General features: G+C 37.5%; 1 protein-coding gene across 1 annotated transcript in view; it reads right to left on the reverse strand.

Moving 5' to 3' along the window:
* The window catches only part of GTF2A1L (general transcription factor IIA subunit 1 like), a 45,226-nt gene that overhangs the window by 26,946 nt on the left and 3,676 nt on the right, over positions 1 to 14,604 (reverse strand). Inside the window, exons 3-5 of the mRNA XM_027865156.1 lie at positions 14,257 to 14,380; positions 2,486 to 2,541; positions 1,279 to 1,372 (exon numbers count right to left, since the gene is read on the reverse strand). Coding sequence (XP_027720957.1) covers positions 1,279 to 1,372; positions 2,486 to 2,541; positions 14,257 to 14,380 — 274 coding nt within the window. The remainder of the gene's footprint in view (positions 1 to 1,278; positions 1,373 to 2,485; positions 2,542 to 14,256; positions 14,381 to 14,604) is intronic.

Raw genomic sequence — 14,604 nt, forward strand, 5'->3', positions numbered from 1 at the left:
CAAGAATGGTAGAATTCAAAACATCTGCTCCAGTAGAGCTAGTCTCATGCAATGGAAGGAATCCTGGATTTGGAGTCAAGAGACCAAGGTTCTAATCATGGCCCTTAGACTTAGACTTGCTGGACAATTAAGCAAAATGAGCTCACCTCTCTTGACCTGTTTCCATATCTGTTAAGTGGGAAAATTGGACTAGATAACCTCAAAGACAACTTGCAGCTTTAAATCTATGATAATCATAATAATCTCTTATTGAGGAAAGGAACTAATACATACTTTTTAGGCTAATTTCTTTTTCATGTATATAGTTAGCTACAGGAAAATAATTTCACTTTGGCAATGAGGAGTTACAACCTCCATCAGCAAAAGAAACACCTATCCTTAAAATCAGGGATCTTTTGAAACACAGATGCCCAAACCCGTGGAACACTGTAATTATACTGTAAAAAGGTATCTAGCTTTTGTTTTAAGGTTAATTTAAGATGCAATAGATGGTAGAGTTCCTATATACCAAAATAAATAAACTCACATAGAAGCACAACCAATCTTTAAGTCAATAGTTTAAGCCCATAAACAAAAGTGGGTTATATGGATAAGACAAAAGTGAGCTAGCACCTCACTTTCTGGAGGTCCCAAGACTGAAAGCAAAGACTATGCTGTGCTATATGAGAATTTCACTAAAATTCTAGCAATCCTGATGTGTGGGCTGAAATACCTTGATGACTGGTCCCAGCACCAGGAAAGATGCCTTTTTTTTTTTAATAAGCCAAACCTAGGGAAGCATATTGGTAGAACTGAAGAGAAGTTGAGGGGTCAACCATATTTTCTTTCTGTCTTGCTGAAAGCCTTTTCTAGAAAACCAAATTGTGTTAATGAGTGAGGATACATCCACTTCATATAGGGAATAAAACTAGAGGGACACCAAGTTGTTTGTTTGTTTTTTTTAATAGTTTATAACTTTTGTTACACATTTTATAGATGTATTTGACCTAATTACCTAACAGCTACATGGATACAGTGTTTGACTTATGAGTCAGACACATAATAGTTGTGGGACTCTGAACAAATCACTTAACCTCTATCTGCTTCAGTTTTCTCATCTGTAAAATGGAGATAATAATGGTACCCACAACACAGGGTTTGTGTAAGGACCAAATACCATGGCTTATGTAAAGCACTTTGCAAACCTTAAAGCACTTACACTAGTTGCTATTATTATACATAATTGATCAGCTAAAACCACTGTTCCAAACAAAAACATTCTTAAAAGTTTGCTCTCACCAGATGCTGTTTGCAGAGTCACTCCTGCTGGTACATGAATGGGATAACCAATACCAGAAGGAAGGCTATAATTTGCACTGGAATTTGAGGTGCCCTAGATGTGAAAATTTCATCACATGAAGTTAAGCAAAAGTACATTTTATCCCCACCTTTGTCCCTCTCCCCTGATAAAAGTTCAGATACCATGGAACTTCATTAGGAATGAGTCCTCTGAATGAAGCTGCTTTCAAATAGGAGACCATAAAGCTAACCTAGGTACAGATCTTGCCGCTTTGATCTACTCATGTTACTGGTATCCTGGCAAAGTCAAAAAATGCCAAGCCTTATTTTTAAAACTCAGTCTTTTTTGCCCGATAATTCTTAAAGCAAATCCTAGGACCACCAAGGGTTATAAGCAAGCTCTACAGGTCCATCTTTGGGTAGTACTGAAATAAGTGGGAATTAAGTGGCTACTCTATAGAGCTTTTGCCCTTCAAAAGCTAGCCCACAAATCAAAAGAGTATGAAAACACAAATTTGTGTTATGCAAGGTAGACCTATAAAAATAAGCCCAAGAAGAACTGGTTCTAGTATCTCCAACCTCATGACAAAGCATTCGATTTTCTTCATGGACTGTGATTTTCTTATAATCTGTTTCAAATTCTTATTTTATAAGGAAAAAATGGAGGTGTTTTAAGCTGTTTGATTAAGCTACAAAAGTATAGCCAGGATATTCCATTTAAATGCAAGAGAAAAGGAAATTGTTATATATAAGCATAGTTGTAAAAAAAAAAAACCCACAGGAAGTCTCAGCTTCAAAATTTTTATTTAGGCCTTATCAATTGCAATCTCAACAGAACCAGACATTTATGCTATTATAATTCCAGTTTTTCAACTAACATATAATAGCTCTAAGACATCCTAACCCTGTGCCCTGGTAGTTTCAAGCTTGGCAGATGCTAAGTACCTTGGGGGGGAACATTGGAAAAGTCAGCAAAAATGCCAACAAAAGTTACCAAATATTCCCAGTGTAGTTTAGCACCTACATCATGGCACTCACATTCCTTTCTACCCAATCTCAGTATTACCATATCCCTAACTTGAAAAAAGAGAGAATAAACAAAATAAAAACTATTTTAAATGCTGACAGGAACACAGAAATAGTCAAAGACATGGATAAATTCTTCACCAATATTCAAGAAGTGTTCAGGGAATATACACTTACATACCAGTTCTGTAGTAGTGAAATTTGGAATAGTTCTCCCAGCAGGAATAACTAAAGATGCTGCATGAAAACAAAATAAATGTTACAAAATGTTAGCATTAACTGAAATATTTAACAAAATTACTAATTATAGTTTCCTATTATGGGATTACTACATCATTATTCACCTCCTCAAGCAACATAAACAAAAAACTGCCTGCCACCAAAAGGAATTTTGATCTTAAGCTATATTTCCTTTTTCAAAACAACTTCAGATAAAAGCTTTGCAATGAAACTTTTTTGTAACATCCAGAAAGAAAAGAATTGTTCCAATTTTTCAGAAAATGCTGTCCTTTAGAAATACACAAGCTGTGCGTATGCCTGTAGTCCCTGCTCCTGGGGAGGTTGAGGTTGGTTGGACTGCTTGAGTTCAGGAGTTCTGAGCAGCAATAGAGAGGGTCCAATTAAACAAGCTCTGGAACCCATTCTTGATGATCTTAAGAAAACAATGGAAAGAGAGGGGAATAAGAATACCCTGGGGGTGGGGAAGGCAAGTCATCTCAAATCAGGGTGCTAACGTAGACATCTATACAAGCAAGGAGGGAGAGAGAACATATCCCATCTCTGCTTTCATATCCTATGTGAGTCCTCCATGATCTCGCCAAATGCTTCTCAGAGGATCTACCCAAATGCCTTCAGGCCTACTTCTAGCTTTTGTAATATTTCAATAACAGTATGGACAACACTTGCACTGTTCTGTTGTCCCTTGTTCTCATTATATGTAACCCATCTCTCTTTCTAGTGATTAACAATAACCACAACAGCAGCTAACATTTATATAGGTCCTACTATGTGCCAGGCTCTGTGCTAAGCACTTGACATATATTATCTCACTTGATTCTCACAACAACCCGGGGGGGGGGGGGAGGTGCTATTATTATCCTCACTTTACAGATGAAGAAACTGAAGTAAACAGTGGTAAAGTGACTTGCCCAGGGTCACACAGCTATTACATTTCTAAGGCCAAATTTGAACTCAAGACTTCCTGAGGAAGAGGCCCAGTGCTCTATTTATTGCACCTCCTAGCTATCTGTATGTATATACATCAGAGCTATAGTTAGAAGAAATGTTTAACCAAACAAGGAATTGAGGTAATGAGAGAAAATAAAGATAAAACAGGTAACTTTAATTACATGAAACAGAAAAACTTCTGCAAAAACAAAATTAATGCACGGAGAATTAAAAGGGAAGCAGTCTAATGGGAATAAATTTTTGTATCAAATTTCTCTGATAAGGGTTTGGTATCTATAAATAATTAACACATTCATAACCAAAAACCATTTCCTAATAGATAAGTTGTCAAAGAACATGAACAAACAGTTCTCAAAAGAATTGCAACCTATTAACAATCATACAAAAAGAAGCACCAAATCACAAATAAAAGAAATGAGAAACAACCCTGACATTTCTCCTCACACCCAACAAATTGGCAAATATGACAAAATACAGGACTAGTCAATGTCGGAAGGGTTTGTGGGAAGATAGGTACACTAATGCCTTATTAAGTGAGCTATGGAACTGGACAAACCATTTCGGAAAGCTAACTTGAATTATGCAAACAGAGTGACTAAAATGTCCTTACCCTTTGACCCAGAGATTCGATTTCTTAGACTTATTCCCCAAGGAGGCCATTAATAAGAAAATCCCCACGTACACCAAAATATTTATGGTAGCACTTTTTGTGATAGCAAAGAAATGGAAACAAAGTCAACGTTCAACAACTAGTAAATAACTAAATTAGTGTTTATAAATGTAATGTAATATTACTGTGTTGTAAAAAATGACAAATGTGATGAATACAGAGTATGGAAAAGTCTACATATTGAAGTAAGTGAAGCCAAGAAAAAAAATGTGTGTGTGTGTGTGTGTGTGTGTGTGTATACAGAATGATAACAATGTAAATGGTTAAAATGCCAAAAAAAAAAGGGAAATGTAAAATTATAAAGTACAACGAAAGAAGAGATAAGATGGGAGGTCAACAAGTGTTGTACATTGCACATTAAGACTTTGATAAATTCATCACACTGATTTTTTTCTCCTTTTTTGTCTTTAAAATAGGATTTTTAGTACGGGATGACAGTTTTCTGATAGGGAGAAGAAAGTTAGAGGAAACTATGATGATTTTTTTTAAAGGCATCAATATAAACTTTTTTTTTTTTAAAAAAGACCTGGATTTTAATTTTACCTCCAAAACTTAGTACCAATATGACCATAAGGAGCAAGTCACCTAATCTCAGTTTCTCATCTACAAAATGGAGGTAATATCTACAGTACCTACCTCACAAGGTTCAGTGAAAATATACCTAAAGCACTTTGCACATGTTACACTCTTGAAAGCGCTCTACATACGTGGATTTGTCTTTCATCTCAAACAACTATTCAAAGAAAACACCTGAAAGACCCGTTTTTGAATAAATTATCTACAAAAGACATTACTTAACACATGAAATCTCTCTCAAGAGATTAACAGACTCCGTTGCCATTATTTAAAAAAAAAAAAAAACCACAGAAGTGAAACAGCAAAGACTGGTGGTTAATGAAGCACAAAATTATTTTTACTCTCAGTTCATCTCCAGTTTCGCCATTAACACTCCATTAGAAACATTCAAGTGTCAGAACTGGAGTGAAGGATCACAATGACATCATATTAATTACTTGAAGTGGCCCCAACTTGAGCAGTATAGCTAAAGTCGTTGCTTGACAGGAAAGCAAAATCTGATTATACCAGTTCCAATAACTGATATAGTCAAGTTTCCTCAGGGAAAAAAATCTTTCCATCTTAGATATCATCCAAGGAATCCTGAAGGACATGTATTTAAAGGAGCCAAGATAACTATGTTAATAAAAGTTTACATCCCACGAAATAAGACCATTTAATTAATTGTTTGATTTTACAATGCAATTTCTCAAAGCCTAGAGAACTAGCTATTTAATTCTGACACCAAATTTATCCCAGAAGTTAGTGAAATGAGTTCTGTGGAACATATTAAAGATAAGTGTTAGAACACAATAGGCCTGACCTCCACTTATAATTATGTGTGCTTCTACAGAAATTTTTTTTTTAATTTTACTTAAAATTTGGATCAATTTCATATTGTAGAAGTATAGCTTCTTTATTTTGTAAAATAACATAAGGGTCATAGCACGTTTTCTTTCAGAACACAGTGTGTTAGAAAGCATATTACACTTGAAGTCTGAAAATCTGAGTCCCCCGGACTCCTTAGGTGACGTGGGAGGAGTCACGTAGCCTTCTCTGGGCCTCCACTTTCTTACCTGTAACATACAGGGGTTACATCAGATGAGCTAACATGCTGTGACCCTGTGGGTCACTGGGTTTTGAACATCTCATGCTAATAAGAAACCACTTATCAAAAGAAGCTATTCCCAAAAGGTCAAAAACTAGAGGAGCAATCACATATGGAGGTCAAGAAGAAATGGGATGTCCAATAATCTGGGGGGCTAGTTGTTCTTGGTAGTATTTTTATCATTTGTGCTATTTTCACATTTTTCAATTTTCCCTTTTCTCACATAAAGGCACATTTGGGCATGTTGGCAGAAGAAAAGAGGGACAAAGAATTGAACAGGTGTTTGGAGCTACAGGTATCTCAGGATGGCAGTAAAGATCTGGGATTCAAGACCACTGAATCAGAAAATGACAGAACCCACTAAGTGGTTCTGATGGTCTAATCAGGGTCATCTATCTTGTCAAGACGTTCAGCCAAAATTCAAAAACTTTTGAAAGAAGGAGAAAAGGTAGCTCCATGATAGCTCCACCAATCTAATCATTAATCTGTGTTAGAAGAATGGTGAACTATTTTTTAAGGGAGGGGTTGGAAGAGGACCCACACCTCTCATACAAAAGCGATTTTTTTTTTCTTCTGTAAATTCCATTTGAGCTTGACACCCAAGGTAGTGAGGAGCCACTGGGAGAACATGATTTCATCTGAAGGAATTCTATACAAATCCTAATTAATCAAGGCTTTGAAAAGAAGACCAAAAAAAAAAAAATCAGACCCCTCAGAAAGATGGGGTACTGTAATTAAGAGGCATCTCAAATTTATAAGACTATTTATTTAGGAGTCTCACTTGTAAGAGGGCTGAAGATAAAAAGGTATAAAAACAAGACTAAATTTGCACTCTACAAATACAGTCTAAATTGTTTCTTTGCCTTGAACTACTTCATTAAAAATGGAGAAGAGGAAGAAAATCTCCTTGTCTTATATGTAATTATTTCTATTATTCTAACATCTGGAGTTTAGAATCCAAATAGAGAATTGAATGAGGACTAGTAATACTTGTGCTAGTTGCAGGACTCTTTTTTTTTCCCCAGATCTTAATCACTGGTAATATTACCATCTTGTGGCAAAATTGGAGTACTGCAATCTCTACTCACAAGAACAGAGAATTGTAGAATTGTTCCAGAATGTGACTTTGAGATAAAATAGGGTTACGGTAATGATAAATGTACTTTCCCTTTCCTTCGGGGTCAAAAATCTTCAAAAGGTAAATAAAAACTAAAATCTGTTTCACAAGCTAATGCTTTAAATTAAAAAGGGAAATAGGGTAGGATGATAAAACAGATAAAGTTCAAATAGAAATACCGTCAGTTTACAAGAGAACAAAAATGACTCCATTTCACAAACCTAGTGACTTGGATAGTAAAAGACACAACTAGTTAATAAGAATGGTACCGGCTTCTAAGCTCCAAGTTTATACAGACTAAGTCTGGCTCACTTTGTTCCCATCTAAACCTGCCCAAGGATGCTCAGAATATAGTTCGTTTCTCAGTGACTACAAATGTAGGGGAAAGTGCCCTCAGTCAGCTCCTATACATAGCACCCAGCTAATAACATTTCAGATAATAGGCCAGCATTTATTTCATCCCACAGAAAGAATGTAAAACAAAGGCTCTACAGTAACCCTATCTAACACAGAACAATTGAAGACATTTCTTCTTTCCCTTCTTATAAGTCCCATCTTTCTCGAAGCACCCAACAGTCCTCAAGTCTAATAGCTTCATCCTATTCTGTAAGGGAAAAGCATTTGTGCGCAAGTGGAAGTCAAGTCCTCACCCACTGAGCCAACACAGGCCAAAAGCTCATGGTGGGAATAGAAATCATGTGGTTCTACCTCTTCTCCCCAGGAAGACAAGTTCAAGAACTCAGCTCCATTCAAAATCCCCCCTCCTCTCTAGGAGGTTGAGCACAAACTCCAACCCTTCCCCAACATATCATAGGCTGGCATGCCCAGCTCATGGAGTTCTCTTCTAGATGGCTGCCACCTCTGGGGCCCATGTCCCACTAATATCTGTCCATTTCTAGGTCCAGCAGTTCTTGCCACTACACTACTGCCCTCAGTTGCTGCCATCTCTCAAGATGGGAGGCTCTGCCATCTCCATGGCTGCCCACTCTGGGCATGGAAGAAGAGGGGAGGAGAAATAGGTAGACCCCTCCAAAACCATACCAAGGCAAAGCTTGTAACTTCCCAGGTTCAAAGTCTACTTTCCAGTCTGTCTCCATTTTCCTTAAATCTAACTGACTGCAACAAGTCTGCCTGATTCTCTTTAGAGACCTAGGTAGCTCAGATATACAACAGGGCCTGATGAAAGCAAATCATCCCCTAAATGCCAGAATTCAGTCAATGAAAATGTTCACACCTATCAAGGAGACAAATTTATAGCTGGAAAAAAAAATCCTTAAGGACCATGCATTTAGTCCAACCATTTCATTTTACAGGAGGAAAATGACTCAGAGAAACCAAGTGACCAGATCAAAACTACACAAGGAAAATGGCAGAGTCCGCATTCAAATACAGGTCCTCTGACTCCAAATTCAGCACTATTAGCACCTACTGCCCCATGATGCCCCCATAATCAAAGTCCCAAACAAAGGCCTCATCCTTTAACCTTGCCAAGGTGCCCAGACTTAGTCCTGGTCACAGCTTCTACATTTATAACCCCTATCACTCAAAACACGGAGAAGCAGCGTAGCATAGATAGAGTGCTAGGTTTTGAAGTCAGAAGGACATGAGTTGAAGACCCATCTTTGACATATACTTTCTGTGTGGCCCTGAGCAAGTCCCTTATCCTCTCAGGGCTCTGGACAACATCCAAAGACAGAAAACAATCTAAGCAACATAAGTCACAGAGAAAGTGCAGGGAATTCTCTCATCTAAGCATTCCCTAAACCAAAGACTCAGTTGTGGGTATATTTACACACAATCCTTTTAAAATCCTTTCATTCTATGGCAGGAAACAGTGCTAACACACTATGAAAAAAAAATGTCTACTTTCTATTTTTTTTTCCATTTTGACCCAAGCCAGTCTATAGGTTATGTATTCATTTACAATAATACAATGACAATGATAGGAAAACAGACCAAAAAAAATTAGAACATGAGTGTTTCAAGCATGGCAGATCAGGAAGCAGAAATGGCACAAAATACAAAGAACTGCTTGACTAGGCCAAGTCTCTGAAGAAGCAGCTGGGGGGGGGAGGTTGTTGGGGTTGGGGGGGTGGTACGTGGAACCACAATTTTGAAGCCCCAGAGGGATTGGTTCTCAAGGCATCTGGAAGAGGGGAGGAAACCAAAGGTTTTGGTAAAAATTCAAGATTTTATCAACACCCAAAAATGTATATCAAGAGAATTTTAATAACTACCAGCCCAGAGGTTTAAAAGCCTACATATACATCAATGGCATCCTTGATGAAGGTATAAGAAGAGAACACAGACTTTCAAGACAATATTAAAAAAAAAATCTTTTCAGGCACACAATTGATAGAAAGGAGTAGAAAATACAAGGTCTTTCTGTTCATCATTTGACTATGAAAAAGCATTTTATTTGGTAGCACAAAATATCACCTTTAAGGTTGTCTTCCAACCAGATGTCTCCCACACGTATATCAAAATCATACAAGCTTCAAAATTCTTTTATAGGGAATGGCTCTCTGGGAGAGGGGAGAAGGGAAAAGACAGGTATACAGGAAAAATTCAGACAACGTAAAAATAAAAGATCAATAAATTTTTTTAAATCATGCAAGAAGCCTTGAAATCTGAAAGAATGGAAATAACTTTGTTCAAAAACCCTCTGATTACAAATATTAAGTAGACCAAAAAACTGGGAGACCAATGCTCATCAGCAAGGGTTTGCCATCATGGGACACGTCTATTACAGAGTCCAAATCACAAGATTCTCTATACTGAGGCAATGTCATCCAGATGCTCTTGTTTGCAGAGGACACTTATTTCAAGGCTCAGAATGTAAAAAATCATTCTGGGCCAAGCATACCTCAGGAGAGGGCAATGATTCAGATGCAAGTTTAAAATGCAACAAGACAATCCTGTACAATAAAGTGTAATAAAAGTGATTTTACTATTAAAAAGATAAAAAGGATGCAATTTAAGTTTAAAAAAAAAAAGGACAGTAATCCAAATAAAATGGATACTCTCTTCTACCTCCATATTCACCACAGCAAATAGTCATGCTAGATCTAATAAGACATAGCCATGAAGCAATGGAATTTCCACTAAAACCTTAAATAAATTATTCCCTATAGGTTGGGCCTTTTATGCCTCAAAGGCAAGGAAGTCAAAGCAATGATGCTAATAATGGCCTCCCCACTGCCTTATGATGCAACCATTCCTACCTATATAAAACAGATGGTATTCCTACTACAAGGTTCACAATTACCCAAAAGTTTTTAAAAGCCTATTATCCACCCAACTGTATACCATAATTTGGACAATCTATAGAATTGGTCCATCAGTTCATATATTTTTAATAGACACTGCAAATGGACAATTTGCTGGGCCCAAAGATAAGCAGGTGGGGAAGAGCAGGTCTGAGGAACTTTGAGACATTTTCCAGTGCTTTTAACACAGAAAATTGGAGATTAGGTGGTCAATGATCCCACAACATCATAATTACTCTGATACTTTAGTGCAGCTGTGATTTTCTTGATATAAGTATTCCTTGCAATGAGGACGACTGTGGTTTCCCATCCTGTTTGACTCCTGTCCCTACTCTCCTGTAAATGCTTTGGAGGATCCAGTAAAGATGCCAGGGACCTACCTCTATACCCAAGTTTCTCATCTTTTTAACAATACCATTCTTCTGGTGATACTACAAGGCTGAGAGCCAAGGAATATGATAGCTTTGTTGAATGTCAACCAAAAGGTAACAGAAAGGCATGTGGTAGGCATGAACAGGCTGTAACATATCACCAATGAAGAAATATATGACTGAAAAAACAAAAAAAAGCTGGGCCCCACAAAAGCAAGAGGTAGACACATGGGCTGTGTGTTCTTCTGGTATCAACATCAAGAAATAGACCATTGTTGAGAGCAGGCAATGTCTTATGACTTTCTTTGTATCTCCAGTGCTGAGCAGAGTGCCTGGCACATGGTAACTACTTAATAAATGTTTATTGACTATGACTTTGAGAGATAGGTTCCTAACACATTTAGCAGACTCTTTGAAGGATTTACAAAAGAACATGGACAAGAGTCAACCAGGATAAGAAGACATGAACGAGCTGCTACTTCATTACTGGAAGAAATTTCCATATCAAGGAAATCACAGATCCACTAAAGCTGGGGGGTGGGGGAATTGTATGTGGTGGACCCCTTTTGTCAGTGCAGTGAAACCTGAAGACTCCTTAGAAAAATGCTTCATTGCCTGCATTCAAAATCACAAACAACAAGCATTTATTAAAGCACATACTACATGCCAGGCACTGTAGGATACAAAGAAAGACAAAAGATAGTCCATGTTCTCATGGAGTTCATAGATGAGTAGGAGAGGCAACATGCAAAAAACTATGTAGAAACAAGCTGTATACAATATAAATTAGAGATGATCAACATTGGGATAGTTCTAGCAGGCAGGGAAACCAACCCTCTTGCAGGAGGTGGGATTTAAGGTAAGTCTTGAAGGAAGCCAGAAGGGAGATTGTTCATCCGAGACAGTCAATGAAAAGCACAAAATTGGAAGACAGAGTGCCATGTGTGAGAAACAGCAAGAAAAGCAGTATCGCTAGACTGCAGAGTATGAAGAAGAGAATGAAATGTAAGAGGACTGGAAAGACAGAGAAGAACGAGGTTGTGAACAGCTTTAAAAGCCAATGAAAGGATTTTATATTTGTTCTTGGGGATAATGCAGAACCGAGTAAGGTGGAAGAGGGTAATATAGGCAGACCAGCACATTAGGAACATTCATTTGACTGAATGTAAGGTGACCTGGCATGGAGAGAGACTTGAGGCAAGCAGACCCATCAGCAGGCTCCTGCAGTGGTTCAGGTGCGAGGTGGTGAGGCCCTACACCAGAGTGGTAGCTGTATGCATGGAGAGAAGCAGACACATATGAAAGATGTTAGGAAGGCAGAAACAACCAGGTGAGGTAATGAATTAGACAGGCAAGATGAATGAGAAGTTAAGGATAATGCTAAGGTTGCAAGTCTGGTGATAGAGACAGGAGCGATGACTGTAACAGTAATAGATGTGTTTGGAAGAGAGGAATGGAGATAAGTTCCATTTTAGACATGTTGGGTTTGAGATGTCTACTGTATATCTAGTTCAAAATGTCAAATGGGCAACTGGTCTGTGATTTCTGTGAAATCTGTGATTTCCTTGATTCCCTAAATCTGTGAATACCTTGGAAGGGTACTCCTTCCAACATGTGAGACTAGAGCCGAGGAGAAAGCTTGGAGCTGGATACATAGACCTGACGATCATCTCCATAGAGATAATTAAACCCACAGAAGTTGATGAGATTCCACAAGAGAAAGGAAGAAGAATCCTAGGACGATATCTTGGGAGGGGGGGATACCAAGGGTTAGTGGGCAAGACCTGGATGAAGTCCAGCAAAATAGACTAAAATTAGATGAGATAAGTAGGAAGAGAACTAGGAGACAATGTCATGACAACTCAGAGAGAAGAGAGAATAACCAGAAGAAGAGTGTGATCAAGAGTGTCAAAGGTTGCAGATGGTTTAGAAGGATGAGGATTGAAGAAGTCATTGAATTTGACAATTATGAGCTCATTGGTAACTTTGGAAAAAGCACTTTCGGTTGAATGATGATGTCAGAAGCCTGAGTGCAGAGGAAATTGAGGCACTAATTGTAAATGGCTTTCTCAAAGAGTTAAGCCATGAAAGGAAGGAGAGATATAAGATGACAATCAGTGGGAATGGTTGGATCAAATGAGAGTTTTTTTATGGATGGCGAGACATTGTAGAAGCAAAGGTGAAACCAATAGATAGGGAATGACTGAAGATTAATGAGAGTGAGGATGATTGTTGTTGGGGGGGGGAGCAATCTTCTGAAGATGACCAGATACAGGATTAAAAGTGAATGTAGAAGTAAGAAGGAGGGTCACCTCATATGATACAAGATGAAGGAAGAGACAGTGGGGAAAGACATCTACATGATGTGAGATGAGAAGCAATTGCTATGGCAATTGACAAAAATGTATAATTTCAATTAAAAGTTAGTGAAAATATGGGGCAGTTAGGTAGCACAGTGGATACAGCACCAGTCCTGGAATTAGGAGGACACAAGTTCAAATCTGGCCTCAGACACTTGACACTTACTAGCTATGTGACCCTGGGCAAATCATTTAACCCCACTGCCTAGCAAAAAAAAAAAAAACAAAAACAAAAAAAGAAGTTAATGAAAATAAAGATGAAATTATTTTTCCTATCCAAGTTCACAGACCCCCCCCCCCAAATCTATTCATAAATGGGATCTGTGGACTGCAGGTTATAAACTCTTGCACTAACATATCTGAGTAATAAGGATACTATAGGATCTTTTGACCACCTAATTCCTAATTCTCTGTGTATTTCTTGCAAATACTCATCTACTCTAGCTTTCTTCCTTTGAAGTGATTTTGTTTATGTATTTGCTGAGAGAAACAAAAAGGTTCTATGAAGAAAAGAAAAAAACAATAAAGCCAAGAAGACTAAATAAAACCTTTCAGTCAGATGCAACAATATCAATTTTTATCTTTTAGCAGCTAGTCAACATTATTTAAATAGATACACTATAATTATGGAGAAACATTTCCTCAGCAGCAGAGGAACAGATTCAAAAGGTCCAGAATAAAGATAAAATTCATGTGGTCAACTTCTAGTAATTATTTTATGAATTCAAAACAAAACAAAATAGCCTGACTTTTCTCTGTATTTTCATTAACTCCCTATTTTGCTTCCAGTCTATGTATATAAATAGTGATACTCCAAGTAAATAGAATGAGCATTTATTCTTTCTTTTTTGCTTGTATTCATATTCCGGCACTTATCACAGGACTTCACATAGTAAGACCTTAATAAATGTTTTATCTATCTATAACTATATGTGTGTGTACATACATGTACATAAGTACCTACATATACACATACATAGGTACATGCATCATGCATCACACACACACACACACACCCCTTTCTTTAAGCAGCTTGACAGCAATGGTTTCCTAGGATAGATTACTCTTTGACCAAACCCCAAGTCAGCCTCCATGATTTGGGACATAGGTGCTATTCCCCACAGGCTCCAGCCCGTACAATCTACCCTTTTGGAGTATACATGTAATAGTTTTGTTATCCTGGTCCATTCGAAGATGAGTTTTATCTTGAATGTACAAATATCCCCCAATGACAGGTAGTACTTATCTAAATTGAGAAAAAAATGTAACCCAGTAACCCTGAATTACAATGCTCCTTCACAAACTATATCCAACCTGTTGACGTCTGCATTGTTTGGTGCAAATTATGTGGCAACTGAAGAGTGAAGAGGGGGCCCGGGTGGCTATTTCTGAAGAAACCTTCTGTTGCCTTAGACTGCATCACCTTTGTCTCCCACAGCTATGAGAGGGGGAAAAATTTTCTTTTAAAAAATAAAAAGAGTTGTGATATCTGTTTCAACTGAAAATTAGCTTTTTAAATATATTTTGTCAAGTGTTAGCAAAATGAATAGCTATATCTAAGTGGTAATTTTAAATAATAAATAATAATTACAATGCAGAGCACTGAGTTGGTTATCAGTTTTCTAGACTAAGAAACTCTAGGTGGGAAAAATCCTTTTTTTT

Source organism: Vombatus ursinus, unplaced genomic scaffold (assembly GCF_900497805.2).
Source record: "Vombatus ursinus unplaced genomic scaffold, bare-nosed wombat genome assembly UNPS02014778.1, whole genome shotgun sequence".
In the NCBI taxonomy this organism is placed as follows: domain Eukaryota; kingdom Metazoa; phylum Chordata; class Mammalia; order Diprotodontia; family Vombatidae; genus Vombatus; species Vombatus ursinus.